Below are 14588 nucleotides of genomic sequence, written 5' to 3'. Positions count from 1 at the left end.
ACAAAGACTACTTTTGGAGCAAGAGATATATAACTGAGTTAACAATATAATTAAAGAATCAAAAACAGTAACCCTTTTCAATATTGCTTAGAATTGAATTTATAAAATCAATTTTAATCTCAAATAACTATATTCCTTTTGCCAACTTTAATTAGTTCTCAAAATTTCACTCAAAAATAAATAAAATAATGAACATTTAATCAAATTAAACACGTAGACCTACGTCTCTAACAAGTAATCAAAACAATAGTGAAAAGAATCTTATGAAAACGCAAACGTGACTAAACTGTAACCAGCCAAACAGTCCCTTCAGAGTCCACAATAGTTTCGTTTATATATATATGGATGAACCCAACAAGACTAACCGAATAACCAAAAAAAAAAAATAGAAAGAATAATAAAACGGTGCCGTGACGTGTCATCTTACTCCATCCCTTACTTTTGCTTCTTCTCCTTTACTTCCTTTCTAAATTAATAATCATTTTTGTCACAATCGGCAAAAAAAAATTCTCACCGGAGAAAATTTTCTCACCGACGACGAAGACGATCATGGAGGTTTTAACTACTTCCTCACCTCTAACGCTTCACTCACGCCGTCTACCCTCTTGTTCTTCTTCTTCCTCTTCTCATGTAACCTCCATCGCCGCTTCTTCACTTTCTTCATTCGCTTCCTCGTATCTCGGAATCTCCCTCTCCAACCGCACGATCCACCGCTTCTCCACCACTCCGACGAACTTCAGACGATTTCCCGGTAGAAAACGGAAGAAATTCACACCGATTTCGGCTGTTTTCGAACGGTTCACCGAACGAGCGATCAGAGCTATCATCTTCTCTCAGAAGGAAGCTAAATCGTTGGGGAAAGACATGGTTTACACTCAGCACCTTCTCTTAGGTCTGATCGCTGAGGATCGTGATCCTCAAGGTTTCCTTGGTTCCGGAATCACCATTGACAAGGCTCGTGAAGCTGTTTGGAGTATTTGGAACGAAGCTAATCCCGATTCCAAACAGGAGGAAGTCTCTTCCTCCACTTCGTATTCCAAATCCACGGACATGCCTTTCTCTATCAGTACCAAACGAGTCTTCGAAGCTGCGGTTGAGTACTCTAGGAATATGGATTGTCAATATATCGCTCCCGAGCATATCGCTATTGGACTCTTCACCGTTGATGACGGTAGCGCCGGAAGAGTCCTCAAAAGGTATAGAGATAATTAACTCATCTAATGTTTGTAAATCGATGAACGATTTGTTGTGATTTCCTTTTTGATTTTAAAATTTGTTTGTGTGATATATATATAGATTGGGAGCAAATATGAATTTGCTCACAGCAGAAGCACTCACCAGACTTAAAGGAGAGATAGCTAAAGATGGGAGAGAGCCATCATCTTCTTCATCTAAAGGGAGCTTCGATGCTTCCCCTAGTGGTCGAATTGCTGGTTCTGGAGCTAGTGGTAAAACTAAAGGTAATGGTTTTATAGATATGAGATTCTGTTTATTCCTGGGTTTGAAAGAAGGATACTGATAAATTTTTATCTAAATTTGTGTTTATCAGCGAAAAGTGTACTGGAACAGTTCTGTGTGGATCTTACAGCGCGTGCTAGTGAGGGTCTTATTGATCCTGTTATTGGTCGGGAAAAAGAAGTTCAAAGAGTCATCCAGATACTTTGCCGCAGAACGAAAAACAACCCAATTCTTCTTGGTGAAGCTGGTGTTGGGAAGACTGCCATTGCTGAAGGATTAGCAATTAGTATTGCAGAAGCTAATGCTCCTGGATTTCTTTTGGTGCGAACCTGCATCTAATCAAATGGAATTTTTTTTTAGTCTTAAGTTTGTTAGTCATGTACATGACCAGTTTTTTATCTGTTTATATATGTAGACGAAACGCATCATGTCCCTGGATATAGGACTGTTAATGGCAGGTGCAAAAGAAAGGGGAGAACTGGAGTCTCGGGTCACTGCTTTGATAAGCGAGGTTAAAAAATCAGGTTATTGATCTAAACCCTTAATACATCAAAGACTGTGAAGTTAACCTGGAACATTCCTAACATCTTGTTTTCTTTTTGTTTTTCCATAGGTAAGGTCATTCTCTTCATTGATGAAGTGCACACACTTATTGGATCTGGCACAGTCGGGAGAGGAAACAAGGGGTCTGGGCTTGACATTGCTAACCTCTTGAAACCATCACTTGGAAGGGGTGAACTTCAGGTACACATTGCTGAATGAATCGATGTTCTGCTGCTCTTACTTGTGAATGAATCTTACCACTTTGGGTTTTGCTCAAACACTGAAACAAATTAACGTTTCCACCTCTGGCTTGATGAAGTAGTTAATATGAAAATAGAAGAGAAGCAAAATTCCTACTCAAGCATATGTCAATTATGAAAATGAATGCAAATTTTTGGTATACTATATACGGCGCTAAAGCTAGCTCTACTAATCATCAGTCAACCATTTTCAGTGCATTGCATCCACAACCCTTGACGAATTTAGGAGTCAGTTTGAGAAGGACAAAGCATTAGCGAGGAGATTCCAGCCAGTGTTGATTGACGAGCCAAGCGAGGTTTGTTTTCAAGCCTGATTTTTCTATCGTATTAACCAACCAACACCTGTTTTCTTATCTAGTATCTTCATCTTAACAACATTTTAGGAAGACGCGGTGAAGATTTTGTTGGGTCTTCGTGAAAAATATGAAGCCCATCACAATTGCAAATATACTATGGAAGCCATAGACGCTGCAGTGTATCTTTCATCACGATATATCGCTGATAGATTCCTTCCAGATAAAGCTATTGATCTCATTGACGAGGCAGGAAGCAGAGCTCGTATTGAAGCTTTTAGGAAGAAAAAGGAGGATGCCATCTGTATTCTTTCGAAGCCACCTGATGATTACTGGCAAGAGATCAGAACAGTTCAGGCCATGCACGAAGTGGTAAGAAATCTAGACATTCGTCCTATAGCTTTCTTGGATGTTGATCAAATTTACCTATTAACAGCGTTAGTAATTGTTTCTGTAAATAGGTTCTATCAAGCAGGCAAAAGCAGGATGATGGTGATGCCATGGCAGATGAGTCTGGTGAACTAGCTGAGGAGTCTTCGCTCCCACCTGTAGCAGGCGATGATGAGTACGACTTCCATAACATTAGTTTCATACTTAGGTCTTGAGGGGAAACCTTCATATTGCAGCCGTTGTGAAGGAACCTCCATAACATTAGTTTCATTGTGCTTTCAGGCCTATACTTGTGGGACCTGATGATATTGCAGCCGTTGCATCGGCTTGGTCTGGAATTCCAGTTCAGCAGATCACTGCAGATGAAAGAATGCTTTTAATGGGTTTAGAAGAGCAGCTTAGAGGCAGAGTTGTTGGTCAAGATGAGGCTGTAACTGCCATATCTAGAGCTGTGAAGAGGTCCCGGGTTGGCTTAAAAGATCCTGACCGTCCAATTGCCGCTATGCTTTTCTGTGGACCAACTGGAGTTGGAAAAACGGAACTTACAAAAGCTCTGGCAGCAAATTACTTTGGATCGGTACAGCTTCCTTAACAATGTAATGCTGACACATGATGTGGTTATTGCAACGATTCCTTCATCCCCAGTTTTTCATTGGTTCTTGCAGGAGGAATCCATGCTGAGATTGGACATGAGTGAATACATGGAGCGTCATACTGTAAGCAAGTTGATAGGTTCACCTCCCGGATATGTTGGTTTTGAAGAAGGTGGAATGCTAACTGAAGCTATCAGGAGACGTCCTTTTACAGTGGTTTTGTTCGATGAGATAGAGAAAGCCCATCCGGATATCTTCAATATTCTTCTCCAACTGTTCGAAGATGGCCATCTAACCGATTCACAGGTTTGTTGTCCCATGTTTACACTTTTAACATATCTATATTGCTTCTTCAAGAGACGTATAGGGTTGAAACTTGTGTGTACATATGTTTGATTTGTTTGCTCACTCTTATACATTATTGAAGTTTATATTGGCTCTGTTTCTGGAATCTTTGTTAACAGGGAAGGAGAGTATCTTTCAAGAACGCACTGATCATAATGACCTCTAATGTCGGATCAACAGCCATTGCAAAGGGAAGACACGGTTCAATAGGTTTTATCCTTGAAGACGATGAAGAGGCAGCATCTTATAATGGAATGAAAGCTTTGGTAGTCGAAGAACTCAAGAACTATTTCCGTCCAGAGTTGTTGAACCGGATAGACGAAATCGTCATTTTCAGACAGCTTGAGAAGGCTCAGGTTAGTTATTTTATCCACCTAACCTTTTATGGTAGGGTGTGTATAAAACCTGAATCGAATGAACGGCAATTCTTCAAAACCAAATCTGAACCGAACAATAACAATAGCTTTATGCCGAACCAAAACAGAGACTTTATGAAGTAAGGGTGGTAGTTGGTTTATATGAAAACTGAAACTCCAAATTTTGCAGATGATGGAGATTTTGAACCTGATGCTACAAGACTTGAAGTCGAGGCTCGTGTCTCTTGGAGTCGGTTTAGAGGTGTCTGAAGCAGTCAAGGAACTTATATGTAAACAGGGCTATGATCCGGCATATGGTGCACGGCCGCTCCGTAGAACTGTCACAGAGATTGTGGAAGATCCACTTAGCGAAGCCTTTCTTGCTGGGAGCTTCAAGCCCGGTGACACGGCTTTTGTAGTTCTTGATGATACCGGAAACCCATCCGTTCGGACGAAACCAGATTCTTCCTCTGTACGAGTTACAGACAAGACATCTATCGCATAGTTTCACCACCATTGGAGGATTGTATATAAAGATTCTTTGATTATAGTCACTTTTCTTATAGCTTAAATTTCAATTGATTGTTGCAAAACCTGTATATATAAAGATACATAGTGATTAGTACGTGAGGTAATTGTATCAACTATTTAATTATAAATATATGTTACTCCTTGGATTAATCTATGCTTTTAGTGTTCTACAGTTTGAGTCATGCGTTTGGATGAGTGAAAGAAGAGATGAGAATTATGTGAATCAGGAATTTAGAATTCCTAAATCATTCACTATTGATTAATTTTACACGCTCATAAACTAGGTAATGTATTCTCCCCAACTTTGCAAATAATACTAACAATTTTTTTTTTTTTTTTCAACCATACATTAAATTAAATTAAAAATTGACTCTAGTATTGGTCGCCCAAACTGGAACAGAAGAGTTTACAAATGAAACTTCAGAATCTAGAAGTCTAGAGGAGCGAGCAAGACAATCCGCTCGGACGTTTGACGTTCGCGGGATCTGGTTCAGGATGAAGGAGGGGAAAGAAGATCTTAGAGAAAGGAAATCCTCCAATAAGTGCGAGAAAGCTGGCCAGTCGTCCGGAGCCTGCACCATCGCCATCAGTTCAGTGCTATCTGACTCAAAATTCTGACAATCAATCCCAGCCGCCTTAAGAGACTCCATAGCCCAAAGCAAGGCGTTCAACTCCGAATGAAGGGAAGAAGGACTGCGACGCAGACTACGAGCTCCCAAAAGTATCGTCGTGTCATCATGAGTACCATACCACCATCCCAAACCCTCTAAAAGGTTAGTTCCTTTCCAGGAGCCATCAACCTTACAACGAACAGAGATATCCTTATCCTCCGGGACTGGCTGAGAAGGCAAGGAGTTCCCCGAAAAAGACTTAGCCTCCTCCCACAAAAGTTTGTCGTTTGTCGCCTGATTTATAATATCCATTGGCTCCGCCTCGACTCCTTGAAAAACCTTTTTATTCCTATCTTTCCAAATAGTCCAAAGTATCCAAGGCAACAAATATCCAATACTCGAATCCCCGGAACTTGATAAGGCCTGAGAATATAGAAAGTCCAAATTTGAATACACTGATCCATAAGGAAAACCAGTCGGCGATATATGTATCGGCGATAACTCCCAAACCAACCGGGATCGTACACACTCAAAGAGGGCATGATTAATAGACTCCACCTCAGTACCACACCGTTGACACATAACATCACACCGTACACCCCGATGAGCAATTCGTTCCTTTACAGGAAGACTCCTGGACGCCACCTGCCAGAAAAAATATTGAACCTTTGAGGGTACTTCACGTTTCCAAGCCTGTGCCCGTAAAATTGTACACGTTGGCCCTAGTTCGACTTCCTTCTTTAATTCCCGTGCCAGTCTATAGCCAAATCTCACAGAGTACTTTCCGGACTTAGTATAATGCCAAATCAATCTATCCGAACGAGATGACCTACTAAGCGCCAAGCTCCGTATAAGTGGAATATCCTCCGGATCCATATACTCCTCTAGTATGGGCAAGTGCCAATCCATCGTAAGGGGATTAATTAAATGATTGACCTTCAAATTAGGATGCAGGAATCTCCCTCGACCATTCGCTGGTCTTGGCTGGTGGTCTGGTATCCAAGGATCTCTCCAAACCGATAGATCACCACCCGACCCTACAATCCATCGTGCCCCACATTCCACTAGTCCCTTAACCGAAAAAATACTCCTCCATGAAAAGGATGGAGAATATGGTTTAGTTGCCTGTAAAGGATGTTTTCTCCGGAAGTAACGACCCCGCATCACCCTAGCCATTAAGGAGTTCGGGTAGTGAATCAGTCTCCAATACTGCTTAGCCAACATTGCATCATTAAAATCTTCCAAAGCGCGAAATCCCAGACCCCCATCACATTTCTCCTCACACATTTTATCCCAAGCTATCCAATGCATACCTCTAGCCTTATCATTAGACTTCCACCAGAATTTTAATATGGCTCCTGTGAGTTTGGTCGTTAGTGCCTGTGGTAACTTAAAGCACGACATAACATGAGTTGGTAGAGCTAATGCCACCGACTTGATCATAATCTCTTTACCCCCTTTCAATAAGGTCTTCGCTGACCAACCATTAACTCGCTCATCCAGGCGATCATTAACATAATTGAAGACGTTATTCTTTAAACCCTGAAGGTTTTCAGGTATTCCCAAATAAGAGCCCATTCCTCCCTCTCTGGAAATACCAATTACTGTTTTTATCCGAGATTTTACGTCCGGTGGAACTTTCTTACCAAACATAATTGAAGATTTCTCTAAATTCACCTCTTGTCCCGACGCTTTCCCGTAATTACCAATAATATCCATGACCACCTTACATTCAGACTCCTCTGCTTTACAAAAGAACAAACTATCATCAGCAAACAATAGATGCGAGATTGACGGACTGTCTCGCGCAATCGATATTCCGGTGATTTTCTTTTCCCGTTCAGCCTTCTTAATATTCGCTATTAGGACCTCAGTACAGAGAATGAACAAATAGGGAGAAAGAGGATCACCCTGACGTAAACCCCTCTTCGGTAAAATGAAGCCCCGAGGTTGACCATTGAGAAGGACTTGATACGAAACCGAAGAAACACACCACATAATCCAAGTAATCCACCGTCTGTCAAAACCTAATTTAATCATAACTGCCTCGAGAAACTCTCATTCAACACGGTCATACGCTTTGCTCATATCCGTTTTGAATGCCAAGAAATCCGACTTGCAGCGTTGATTAGTGTTTAATCCATGGAACATTTCCTGTGCAACCAAAATATTATCTGTAATCAACCTCCCAGAAACAAAAGCCGACTGCGTTTCAGAAACCAAGGATGGTAAGAACCGTTTAAGCCTAAAACATAACACTTTTGAAATAATTTTATAACTCACATTGCAAAGACTAATCGGCCTAAATTCCATCATGCGCTGTGGTCTATCTACCTTAGGGATGAGACAAATATTAGTCTCATTAAGGCGAGGATCAAAACCACCCGTTCGAAAGAATTCTTTAGCCAATGTCACTAAATCCCCTTTTAAAGAAGACCAGAATCGCTGGAAAAATAGGGCCGTCATACCGTCAGGACCTGGAGATTTCTCTGGATGCATCGCAAACAACGCCTTTCGAACCTCCGATTCTGTAATGTCCCTAGTTAAACTCCGGTTCATACTATCTATAATGATTGGTGAAATTTCCTGTAGTAAATCTGAAATTCCGCTTACATCAGATCTTTTAAAAAGCTCCTCAAAATAATTTGAGGCAATCCTCTCCATACCCAGGGGGTATCATCCCATGAATTGTCCGAACCAAATAACCCAACAATCTTGTTACGTACCCTCCTCTGCTTAGTCGAAGCATGAAAATATTTTGTATTTTTGTCCCCCACTCTTAACCAGAATTTCCTACTCTTTTGTTGCCAATAAATTTCCTCATCCCTATAAGCCTCTTCTAGTTTTCTCTCAACTTCCCTTATTTCTTCCTGAGAGATTGAATCATCCATCTTAGCCTCCTGCAAAGCGCTCTTAAGGGAGGAGATAAGAGATGGACCAGACGTCACATTATTTTTTCGCCACCATGAAATTGAATTTCTGCAATTACGGAGCTTATCCACGAAAGCCGGTGTCCGGAAATTATTCGTGCGTGCCCACCCTGACTCTACCGCTCCTAATAAACCATCCTTCCCCAACCATCTTTTATCAAAACGAAACTGCCTATTACGTTGTGAAGCTGTTCTAAAACAGGTTCCCAAAATAGGACAATGATCAGAACCAACCATCTCCAAATAATCAACCTTTGAATTAGGGAATAAACTATGCCAATCCTCATTTCCTAATGCTCGGTCAAGACGGCACCAAACCACTTGATTATTACTTCGATTACCTCGCCAAGACAATTGTTCCCCATAACACGGAAATTCCAGCATCCCGCAGTTATTAATCATTGAATTAAAAGGCACAAAAGATGACAGTGGGCGTAGAACACCCCCCGTTTCTCATGGTTACCAACTAATTCATTAAAATCCCCAATCATAAACCAAGGATCAATTCGGAAAGATCCAATATCCATTAATTTCTCCCATACCTTAACCCGATTTTGCAGGACAGGATCCCCATAGACAAAAGATAAAAAAAAAACCAAATGTTGACCAAAATAAGCTTGTGCATCAATTATACGATCACTCTCATATAAAATAGATAAATTTATTTCATCCTTGAAAAATAAAGCTAATCCACCCCTAGAACCAAGGGGATCAACAGAATACAAATTATTATAACCAAACTTCTTCTGAAATTTTTGTAAATAAGAAAAACATTTTTTAATTTCTGATAAAAATAAAATGTCTGGCTTATGCTGCTTCCACAAATCTCCCAAATATCCTTCTGTCAGATCCACCCCAATGCCCTGACAGTTCCAACTCAAGATCTTCACGTTCGAGCCGACGGTTTCGGGAGAGCCCCCATCCCTTTCTTACTTGGACGACCCCCATCCGAAGGTTTACCATCCACATTAGCATTACCCGGTTTCCCCATCTGCTTCTGTTTATGTCCATCACCTGCAGGTTTAGACAAAGCCTTAGCAAGTAAGCGTTTTCCTGGAGAAGCTAAAACCACAGTAGCAACCCTAGTACTCCCCACACTCTTTTTACCGTAAGAACTAAAAGACCTCCCTTTATGACTACTTGAATCTTTTAACGTAAAAGCTGCTAAGGCCTTATTAACAACCCCCACACCTAAAGAATTAAAACCGTTACCTTGTGGACCACTTCCAGACTCAACCTGAGAATCCGACCCTTCATCACCTTGGGGATTAGGACCGTGACTAGGATGTGACTCTGCTCCCTGGACTGGAAACTCAACCGCATCCTTAACAACCCTATGATCACCCTTGTCAGTATCACCCAGCTCCCCATCCTCAAGAAGGTCATCGTTCTCAACCTCAAAATCCATCTCTAAAGACGCCCCCGCATCCCCCTGATGGTCTCTGTCCTCCTGATCCCTCGCCCCTTGCGAGACATGACTACCGGAAGCAATGTCCCGATTCATAGAATCCTGTTTCCCACTCGATGACTGCTTCACCTTAAACAGAGGTTTAGGCCAAGCCGGCCCAACACTCTTTCTATTCAGGTGAAACCCAGAAGTTTTACTCGATGACTCACCACTACCCATTTGAAATCCACGACGAGCTCCATCGTCGCTCATAACAACCTCACCGTGATTTCTCCTTTGACCCCAAGCCGGACCATTATGCCGTTCATACTGTCGCGGACCGTATGGACCCCCACCACCAATACGTTGCTGTGGGAGGTATCCTTGATCACCAAGATCCATAGACTGAAAATCTAGAGCCCGCTTAGCGTGTTTCCTAGGTTTTTCCCAACCCCCAGCATTATGGTGTTGTTCTTGTTTGACCGGAAGAAGATGCCTTTGACCACCCCTGTTATCCGTCTTCTCAGTAGGACCAGAACCCGACCCAACCTTAAGCAGCTCTGGACAGACCTTCGAATCATGCGTAAGCCTCGAGCAATGATCACAGACCCCCATTAGTTTTTCATAGTCCAAAGAAACCACTATTTCATCACCGGAAGCAAAAGGGACCACCATCTTGAAAATCATGGGATTAAACCCATTAATTGAAACACAGAGACTCCCCGTCTCCTCATTCACTTCTAGTAGCTTCCCAATCTTCTTCCCAATAGCTTCTAAAGTGACTGCCTCCCACAGATGCATTGGAATTCCTGACACCTTAACCCAAAAGTTTATCACCGAAGGGTAGGTGGATGAGATGACTGGCTCCCAACGAACCAAAGAGACCATCCAACTATCAAAGTGGTATGGACCGTTCTGCAGAACAGATAAGATATCTTCTTCCTCTTCAAAATTGAACTGAAATACACCCTGTCCAAGATCAGCTCCCATAACCTTCTCCTCTAGCTTCCATATCTTTGGAAAGTTAGCAATCAGAGACTCCATGTTCTAACAAGCCGGTTCATCAATCTACCAATGAGCGTCATTGAGAACTGCTGAATTCTCTGAGCCAAAACAGAGTTTGAAATCGTGACAGTGTCAGTACGGACCAGAGCAGATTTTCCCTTGTTGAGAGCTAGTTGAGCCATATCTCGAGAAGTAAGCAAATCGTAAAGACCTCCCACAGAGAAAACACAGAACGTTTTGAGTGAGTGAAACCGTACAAAACCCAACAGCGAGAGATACCAAAGGGAAGAATTTCCTTAACGGCTCCCATATGAACACCTAAATACCTTAACAACCATCCTCAACCCATACGAATCACCAAATCGAATCAAATAGATCCCCATCATTAACCATATCAACTCCCATTGTATCGTCGAATAATCAAATCTCCTGCGAGCCTTAATTACCAAAGAATACGCCTCGGACTTACCATAGAAGAGAGATTGAAAGAACCACCACCCGATCTGTGAAAGAGATATCGCCATCTCAAGCAATCGCAAATCCCTAAGATGAAGCCCAATCTCCAGAGACAAAATCTCAACAAATGACCGAATCAGGAACCAAATCTCCTTCAGATCCGCCAAGATCACTAAATTAGAACCCATACTGCACCGAATTTCGTTTATGGTATCCGAATCTGTCCACACAGAACGGGATCTAACCAACCTCAGAGAAGGAGACCCACTCCATCTTCGAGACCAACCAACAGAAGGAAAAGGTGAGAGACCCACTCTCCCTCCCCCAGAATCGACAGGGAACTCCATTTCAAACTCTGCGAATCCAAATCGCCATCTCAGTCGCCACTCAATTGTTATTTTTGTTTTTTTAATACTAACAAATTTATGTAGTGGAAATTTGGTAGAGGTCCAAATCAAAACAAGTAGACAAAAGCAATACTCTTTGTTTTCTCTTTTGTCAATCCAGCAATGCTCTTTGTTTATTCTCGTCTTTAATCCTTTTAACAAAGAAAAAAAGTTGGAACCATTAGATTTCTACGTTGATGTAAAAAGCAAACAACTACTAAAATAGAAAAAAGCACCAAGGGTCATGTACATTTCCCAACAGCAAAAGCAAAAGATTTACATAGTGGTTAGTTAACCCCTGATGGTATAACCCGAGACCTTCAGTGAAGAGAAATCGCTTCTGAACGTCCTCTTTAGAGACACAACTCACAGTTAGATACGGCTGTTTAGACTTGGATGTAGCGTAGACCTAAAAAAAACCACATCTCTCTATAGTCTATATTCGTTCATCGGTGATCCTTTAAGCCATTTGAACTTCTCCTTCTGTAAATAATGCATCATAGACTTAGTTAGCTTTCTGCAATATTTGATCCCACAATGTCAAATGCAGAGAAAAGGGAGACTATAGGCTGTCTTACCAGAGAGACGAGCAGCCATATTTGCCTGTTCATCCGCATCAGAGTTCAACTTCTATAAAAGAAAATACCCACAATGGTAGGAACTCACATTATAAAAAAAAAACTATTTCTCTAAAGCACAAGACAAGAACTATGCGATATAATTAACTTATAGAAAGCAAAATGCACATAGAAACATACCCGTAGAACATGACTGATCTCAAAAGAAACACATTTGCTTCTAAGTTGTTTTGCTTCCATGTAGAGCTTCGACAGTACCTCATGGTTTACCTTCCATTGACCTTTCATCTGTTGTTCTCAGAAACAATTAAGAAGGTATGAGAGAGAAGCATCTATGATTAATTAAACCACCTTATTGCACAAAGATATACTATAAAATTAACTGGAAAAACCTGCATACAGACTAGCTTGGAGTCACTTTTCACTTTAATTTTCGTGTAACCTTTCTCAATAGCATGCTTCAATCCTAGGATTAATCCATGATATTCTGCTGCATTGTTTGTGGCAATTCCTAAACCTTGACGTATTTTACAGATCTGTTTTCGAGAAAATTGATATTAAGATACAAAACTGCATTCTCTAATTAAACAACCGTGGTTCCAAAAGGATTCATACCAAGCTTCCGTCCTCAGTTTTCAGTACAGCTGCAGCGCCAGAGAGACCGGGGTTTCCTTTTGATGCACCGTCAAACTCAATAATGCAAGTTGTCTACCACATGAGGAGAAACATAAACATATCAACTTGAGAAAAAGATTCTACATCCAGCAGTCCACTGAAATTATGAAGCTTAAGTATAATATATCACAACACTCACAGTTGAGGTATCATGAGATGGCTTCAGCTTAGCAAGCTTTTCCAAGGGATCAACTGACATGGAAGCTGAAGGAAGTTGATCCTGGGAAAAATGAATACATAAGACATGAGCTTAATTATTTCCTCATAATCATTAAACTTCAGATAGTTCTTCAAACTACAATCTAATCCAACATCACGAATAAAGGCAAATGCAGATCACAGTATAATCTTACCTGGAAAAGACAAGGAGTGAGAGGTCCAAACATTTCTTCTTTCAAGTCTGAAGCTCTAAAACCATAAAGTGGTTTCTTCATTCCAACAGTAGAAAGATACTCCTCTGTGTCTTTGAGCAACGAATATCCCTTATAAACGCTAACTGGAAGATCATGCACCTAACAAAGCAACTTCTTTACAATCCCACCTAAAGATAAAGTATATATACATACACAGGAGAGATTGAAAGGTAAAGATGAATTCACCGAAGATCCAACTTGAGCTTGACAATCACTTAAATCGTTATAAATTCCAATAATGTCACCCTTCCGAACAACGAAAAAGGCGTCTTTCTCTTCATCCGAAACAGAAGAAACAGCAGCGCTGCTTGACGTTTTTGATTTAGCAGTCTTTGATCTTGAGGAATAGCAATGAACACTAGACAGTCCAAGAGCACTCACACATGAAGAAGGCTTTATAATGGATTTTGTAGGCTTATAGAAGAAGCATTGTTCCCACGGAATGCGGGAACTGATGACATAGCTGGACTTCTTAAAGATTCCCAGGTACTTCATAACCTCTTACAATGTAGTTACAGCCACTGACAGATTTATGGAAGAAAACCAAAAAAGCACACAACTTTAGTTAACTACAGAGAGACACAAGAACCAAACTATCGCCATCTGAAGAACAATTAAGGTAACATAGCCTATTCAAAAATCACACTTTTTGCACAAAGACTACTAATAAGATACAAGTGGGACAATCTAAAGAGAAGAAGAGACAACATACCTGAGAGGATTTTGAGGAGGGAGAAGAAGCTCGCCGGAGGATTGTTTCTAGTCGGCGTTTGTGATTGGAGTTGTTTGAGCGGTGTTTCCGGTGACGACGAGAGGCGCTGTAGTGTACCGGAACTGGAACTGGAACCAGAAGTCAATTTTGGTCATTTTCGTTTAGTATAAAGGGAGATTCGAAACGACGTCGTTATGAAACCCTATTTCCAAATCGACGTCGTTTAAGGTAAAACGTACTTTAATTGGGTGGTTTAATCATATATGCATCTTTGTTTTGCCAAAAAAAAAAAATCATATGCATCTTTGTATGGAACATGAATCATGAATGTTACATGGATTGTTCATTGTGATTGTAGATCTTGCATTGGTCTCTATTAAAAATATTGTTAGAGTTGTTGTATGTCTCTAATGTTGTTAATGACATTATCCTTAACGAGGTTGTAGAATGAATGTATACCCAACAAAAAAATATTAAAGAACCCTAACAAGAACTCAACAATGCATTGATCTAGCCTAACGAGGTTGTATGTCGCGATTATGGATCTAGCCATCGATGCTTTGTAGATGAGTCTTGGAAGGTGACTGACCAGTTTATGGGCAGAGGATGGTATTGTATTTCTTCTGACGGAGAATCTCCCACTATGGATGCATCCAGAGCCGTGCA

General features: G+C 40.9%; 4 protein-coding genes across 6 annotated transcripts; 1 reads left to right on the top strand and 3 right to left on the bottom strand.

Annotated features, from left to right (window-relative positions):
- The first annotated feature begins 294 nt into the window (after positions 1-294).
- LOC104725793 (chaperone protein ClpD, chloroplastic) lies at positions 295-4919 on the top strand. The gene is made up of 12 exons (XM_010444526.3): positions 295-1196; positions 1297-1460; positions 1550-1779; positions 1874-1982; positions 2072-2202; positions 2456-2557; positions 2645-2926; positions 3016-3119; positions 3227-3521; positions 3610-3843; positions 4002-4238; positions 4429-4919. Exons 1-12 carry the CDS (start codon positions 550-552, stop codon positions 4741-4743), a joined length of 2850 nt encoding a protein of 949 aa, XP_010442828.2. The 5' UTR covers positions 295-549; the 3' UTR covers positions 4744-4919.
- A 2519-nt stretch (positions 4920-7438) lies between these two features.
- On the bottom strand, positions 7439-8712 carry LOC147948891 (uncharacterized). Its single transcript, XM_087469044.1, has 3 exons — positions 8107-8712; positions 7664-7966; positions 7439-7585 (listed from the first exon to the last, which is right to left on the bottom strand). Exons 1-3 carry the CDS (start codon positions 8710-8712, stop codon positions 7439-7441), a joined length of 1056 nt encoding a protein of 351 aa, XP_087325170.1.
- A 243-nt stretch (positions 8713-8955) lies between these two features.
- LOC104725765 (uncharacterized) lies at positions 8956-11903 on the bottom strand. The gene is made up of 4 exons (XM_087485970.1): positions 11825-11903; positions 11639-11696; positions 9523-11513; positions 8956-9324 (listed from the first exon to the last, which is right to left on the bottom strand). The coding sequence occupies exons 3-4, from the start codon at positions 10739-10741 to the stop codon at positions 9197-9199; spliced, it is 1347 nt and encodes a 448-aa protein (XP_087342096.1). The 5' UTR covers positions 10742-11513; positions 11639-11696; positions 11825-11903; the 3' UTR covers positions 8956-9196.
- LOC104725782 (uncharacterized) lies at positions 11623-14085 on the bottom strand. Of its 3 annotated transcripts, none has more exons than XR_757967.2 (9): positions 13923-14065; positions 13397-13731; positions 13151-13309; positions 12937-13017; positions 12738-12830; positions 12523-12658; positions 12303-12410; positions 12123-12174; positions 11623-12027 (listed from the first exon to the last, which is right to left on the bottom strand). XR_757967.2 is itself a non-coding variant. In XM_010444511.3 (9 exons), the coding sequence occupies exons 2-9, from the start codon at positions 13703-13705 to the stop codon at positions 12005-12007; spliced, it is 969 nt and encodes a 322-aa protein (XP_010442813.2). In that variant the 5' UTR covers positions 13706-13731; positions 13923-14085; the 3' UTR covers positions 11623-12004. The 3 variants fall into 3 exon arrangements, 2 of the variants coding, with proteins under 2 accessions (XP_010442813.2, XP_087342100.1); XM_010444511.3 differs by having other exon boundaries at positions 12515-12658; positions 13923-14085; XM_087485974.1 differs by having other exon boundaries at positions 12506-12658.
- Between the last annotated feature and the right edge of the window lie 503 nt (positions 14086-14588).

The sequence above is a fragment of the Camelina sativa genome, chromosome 2 (genome assembly GCF_030686135.1).
Source record: "Camelina sativa cultivar CO46 ecotype springtype chromosome 2, ASM3068613v1".
Lineage (NCBI taxonomy): Eukaryota > Viridiplantae > Streptophyta > Magnoliopsida > Brassicales > Brassicaceae > Camelina > Camelina sativa.
Note: the sequence above shows the minus strand (reverse complement) of the source record. Positions and strands in the feature narration are given on the sequence as shown.

Bases quoted from the DNA above. Each gene is read 5' to 3' on its own strand.
- LOC104725793 (XM_010444526.3), top strand. From the start codon at position 550: ATGGAGGTTTTAACTACTTCCTCACCTCTAACGCTTCACTCACGCCGT. The intron at 1,461-1,549 runs GTAATGGTTTTA...TGTGTTTATCAG, and splicing joins AGCTAGTGGTAAAACTAAAG to CGAAAAGTGTACTGGAACAG. The intron at 1,780-1,873 runs GTGCGAACCTGC...TTATATATGTAG, and splicing joins ATGCTCCTGGATTTCTTTTG to ACGAAACGCATCATGTCCCT.
- LOC147948891 (XM_087469044.1), bottom strand. From the start codon at position 8,712: ATGATTAATAACTGCGGGATGCTGGAATTTCCGTGTTATGGGGAACAA. The intron at 7,967-8,106 runs GTACGTAACAAG...GATTTACTACAG, and splicing joins CTTCGACTAAGCAGAGGAGG to GAAATTTCACCAATCATTAT. The intron at 7,586-7,663 runs GTGAGTTATAAA...TCTGAAACGCAG, and splicing joins GGCCGATTAGTCTTTGCAAT to TCGGCTTTTGTTTCTGGGAG.
- LOC104725765 (XM_087485970.1), bottom strand. From the start codon at position 10,741: ATGGAGTCTCTGATTGCTAACTTTCCAAAGATATGGAAGCTAGAGGAG. The intron at 9,325-9,522 runs GTAACGGTTTTA...CTAAACCTGCAG, and splicing joins GTCTGGAAGTGGTCCACAAG to GTGATGGACATAAACAGAAG.
- LOC104725782 (XM_087485974.1), bottom strand. From the start codon at position 13,705: ATGAAGTACCTGGGAATCTTTAAGAAGTCCAGCTATGTCATCAGTTCC. The intron at 12,175-12,302 runs GTATGTTTCTAT...TTTCTTTTATAG, and splicing joins AGATCAGTCATGTTCTACGG to AAGTTGAACTCTGATGCGGA. The intron at 12,028-12,122 runs GTAAGACAGCCT...CATTATTTACAG, and splicing joins TATGGCTGCTCGTCTCTCTG to AAGGAGAAGTTCAAATGGCT.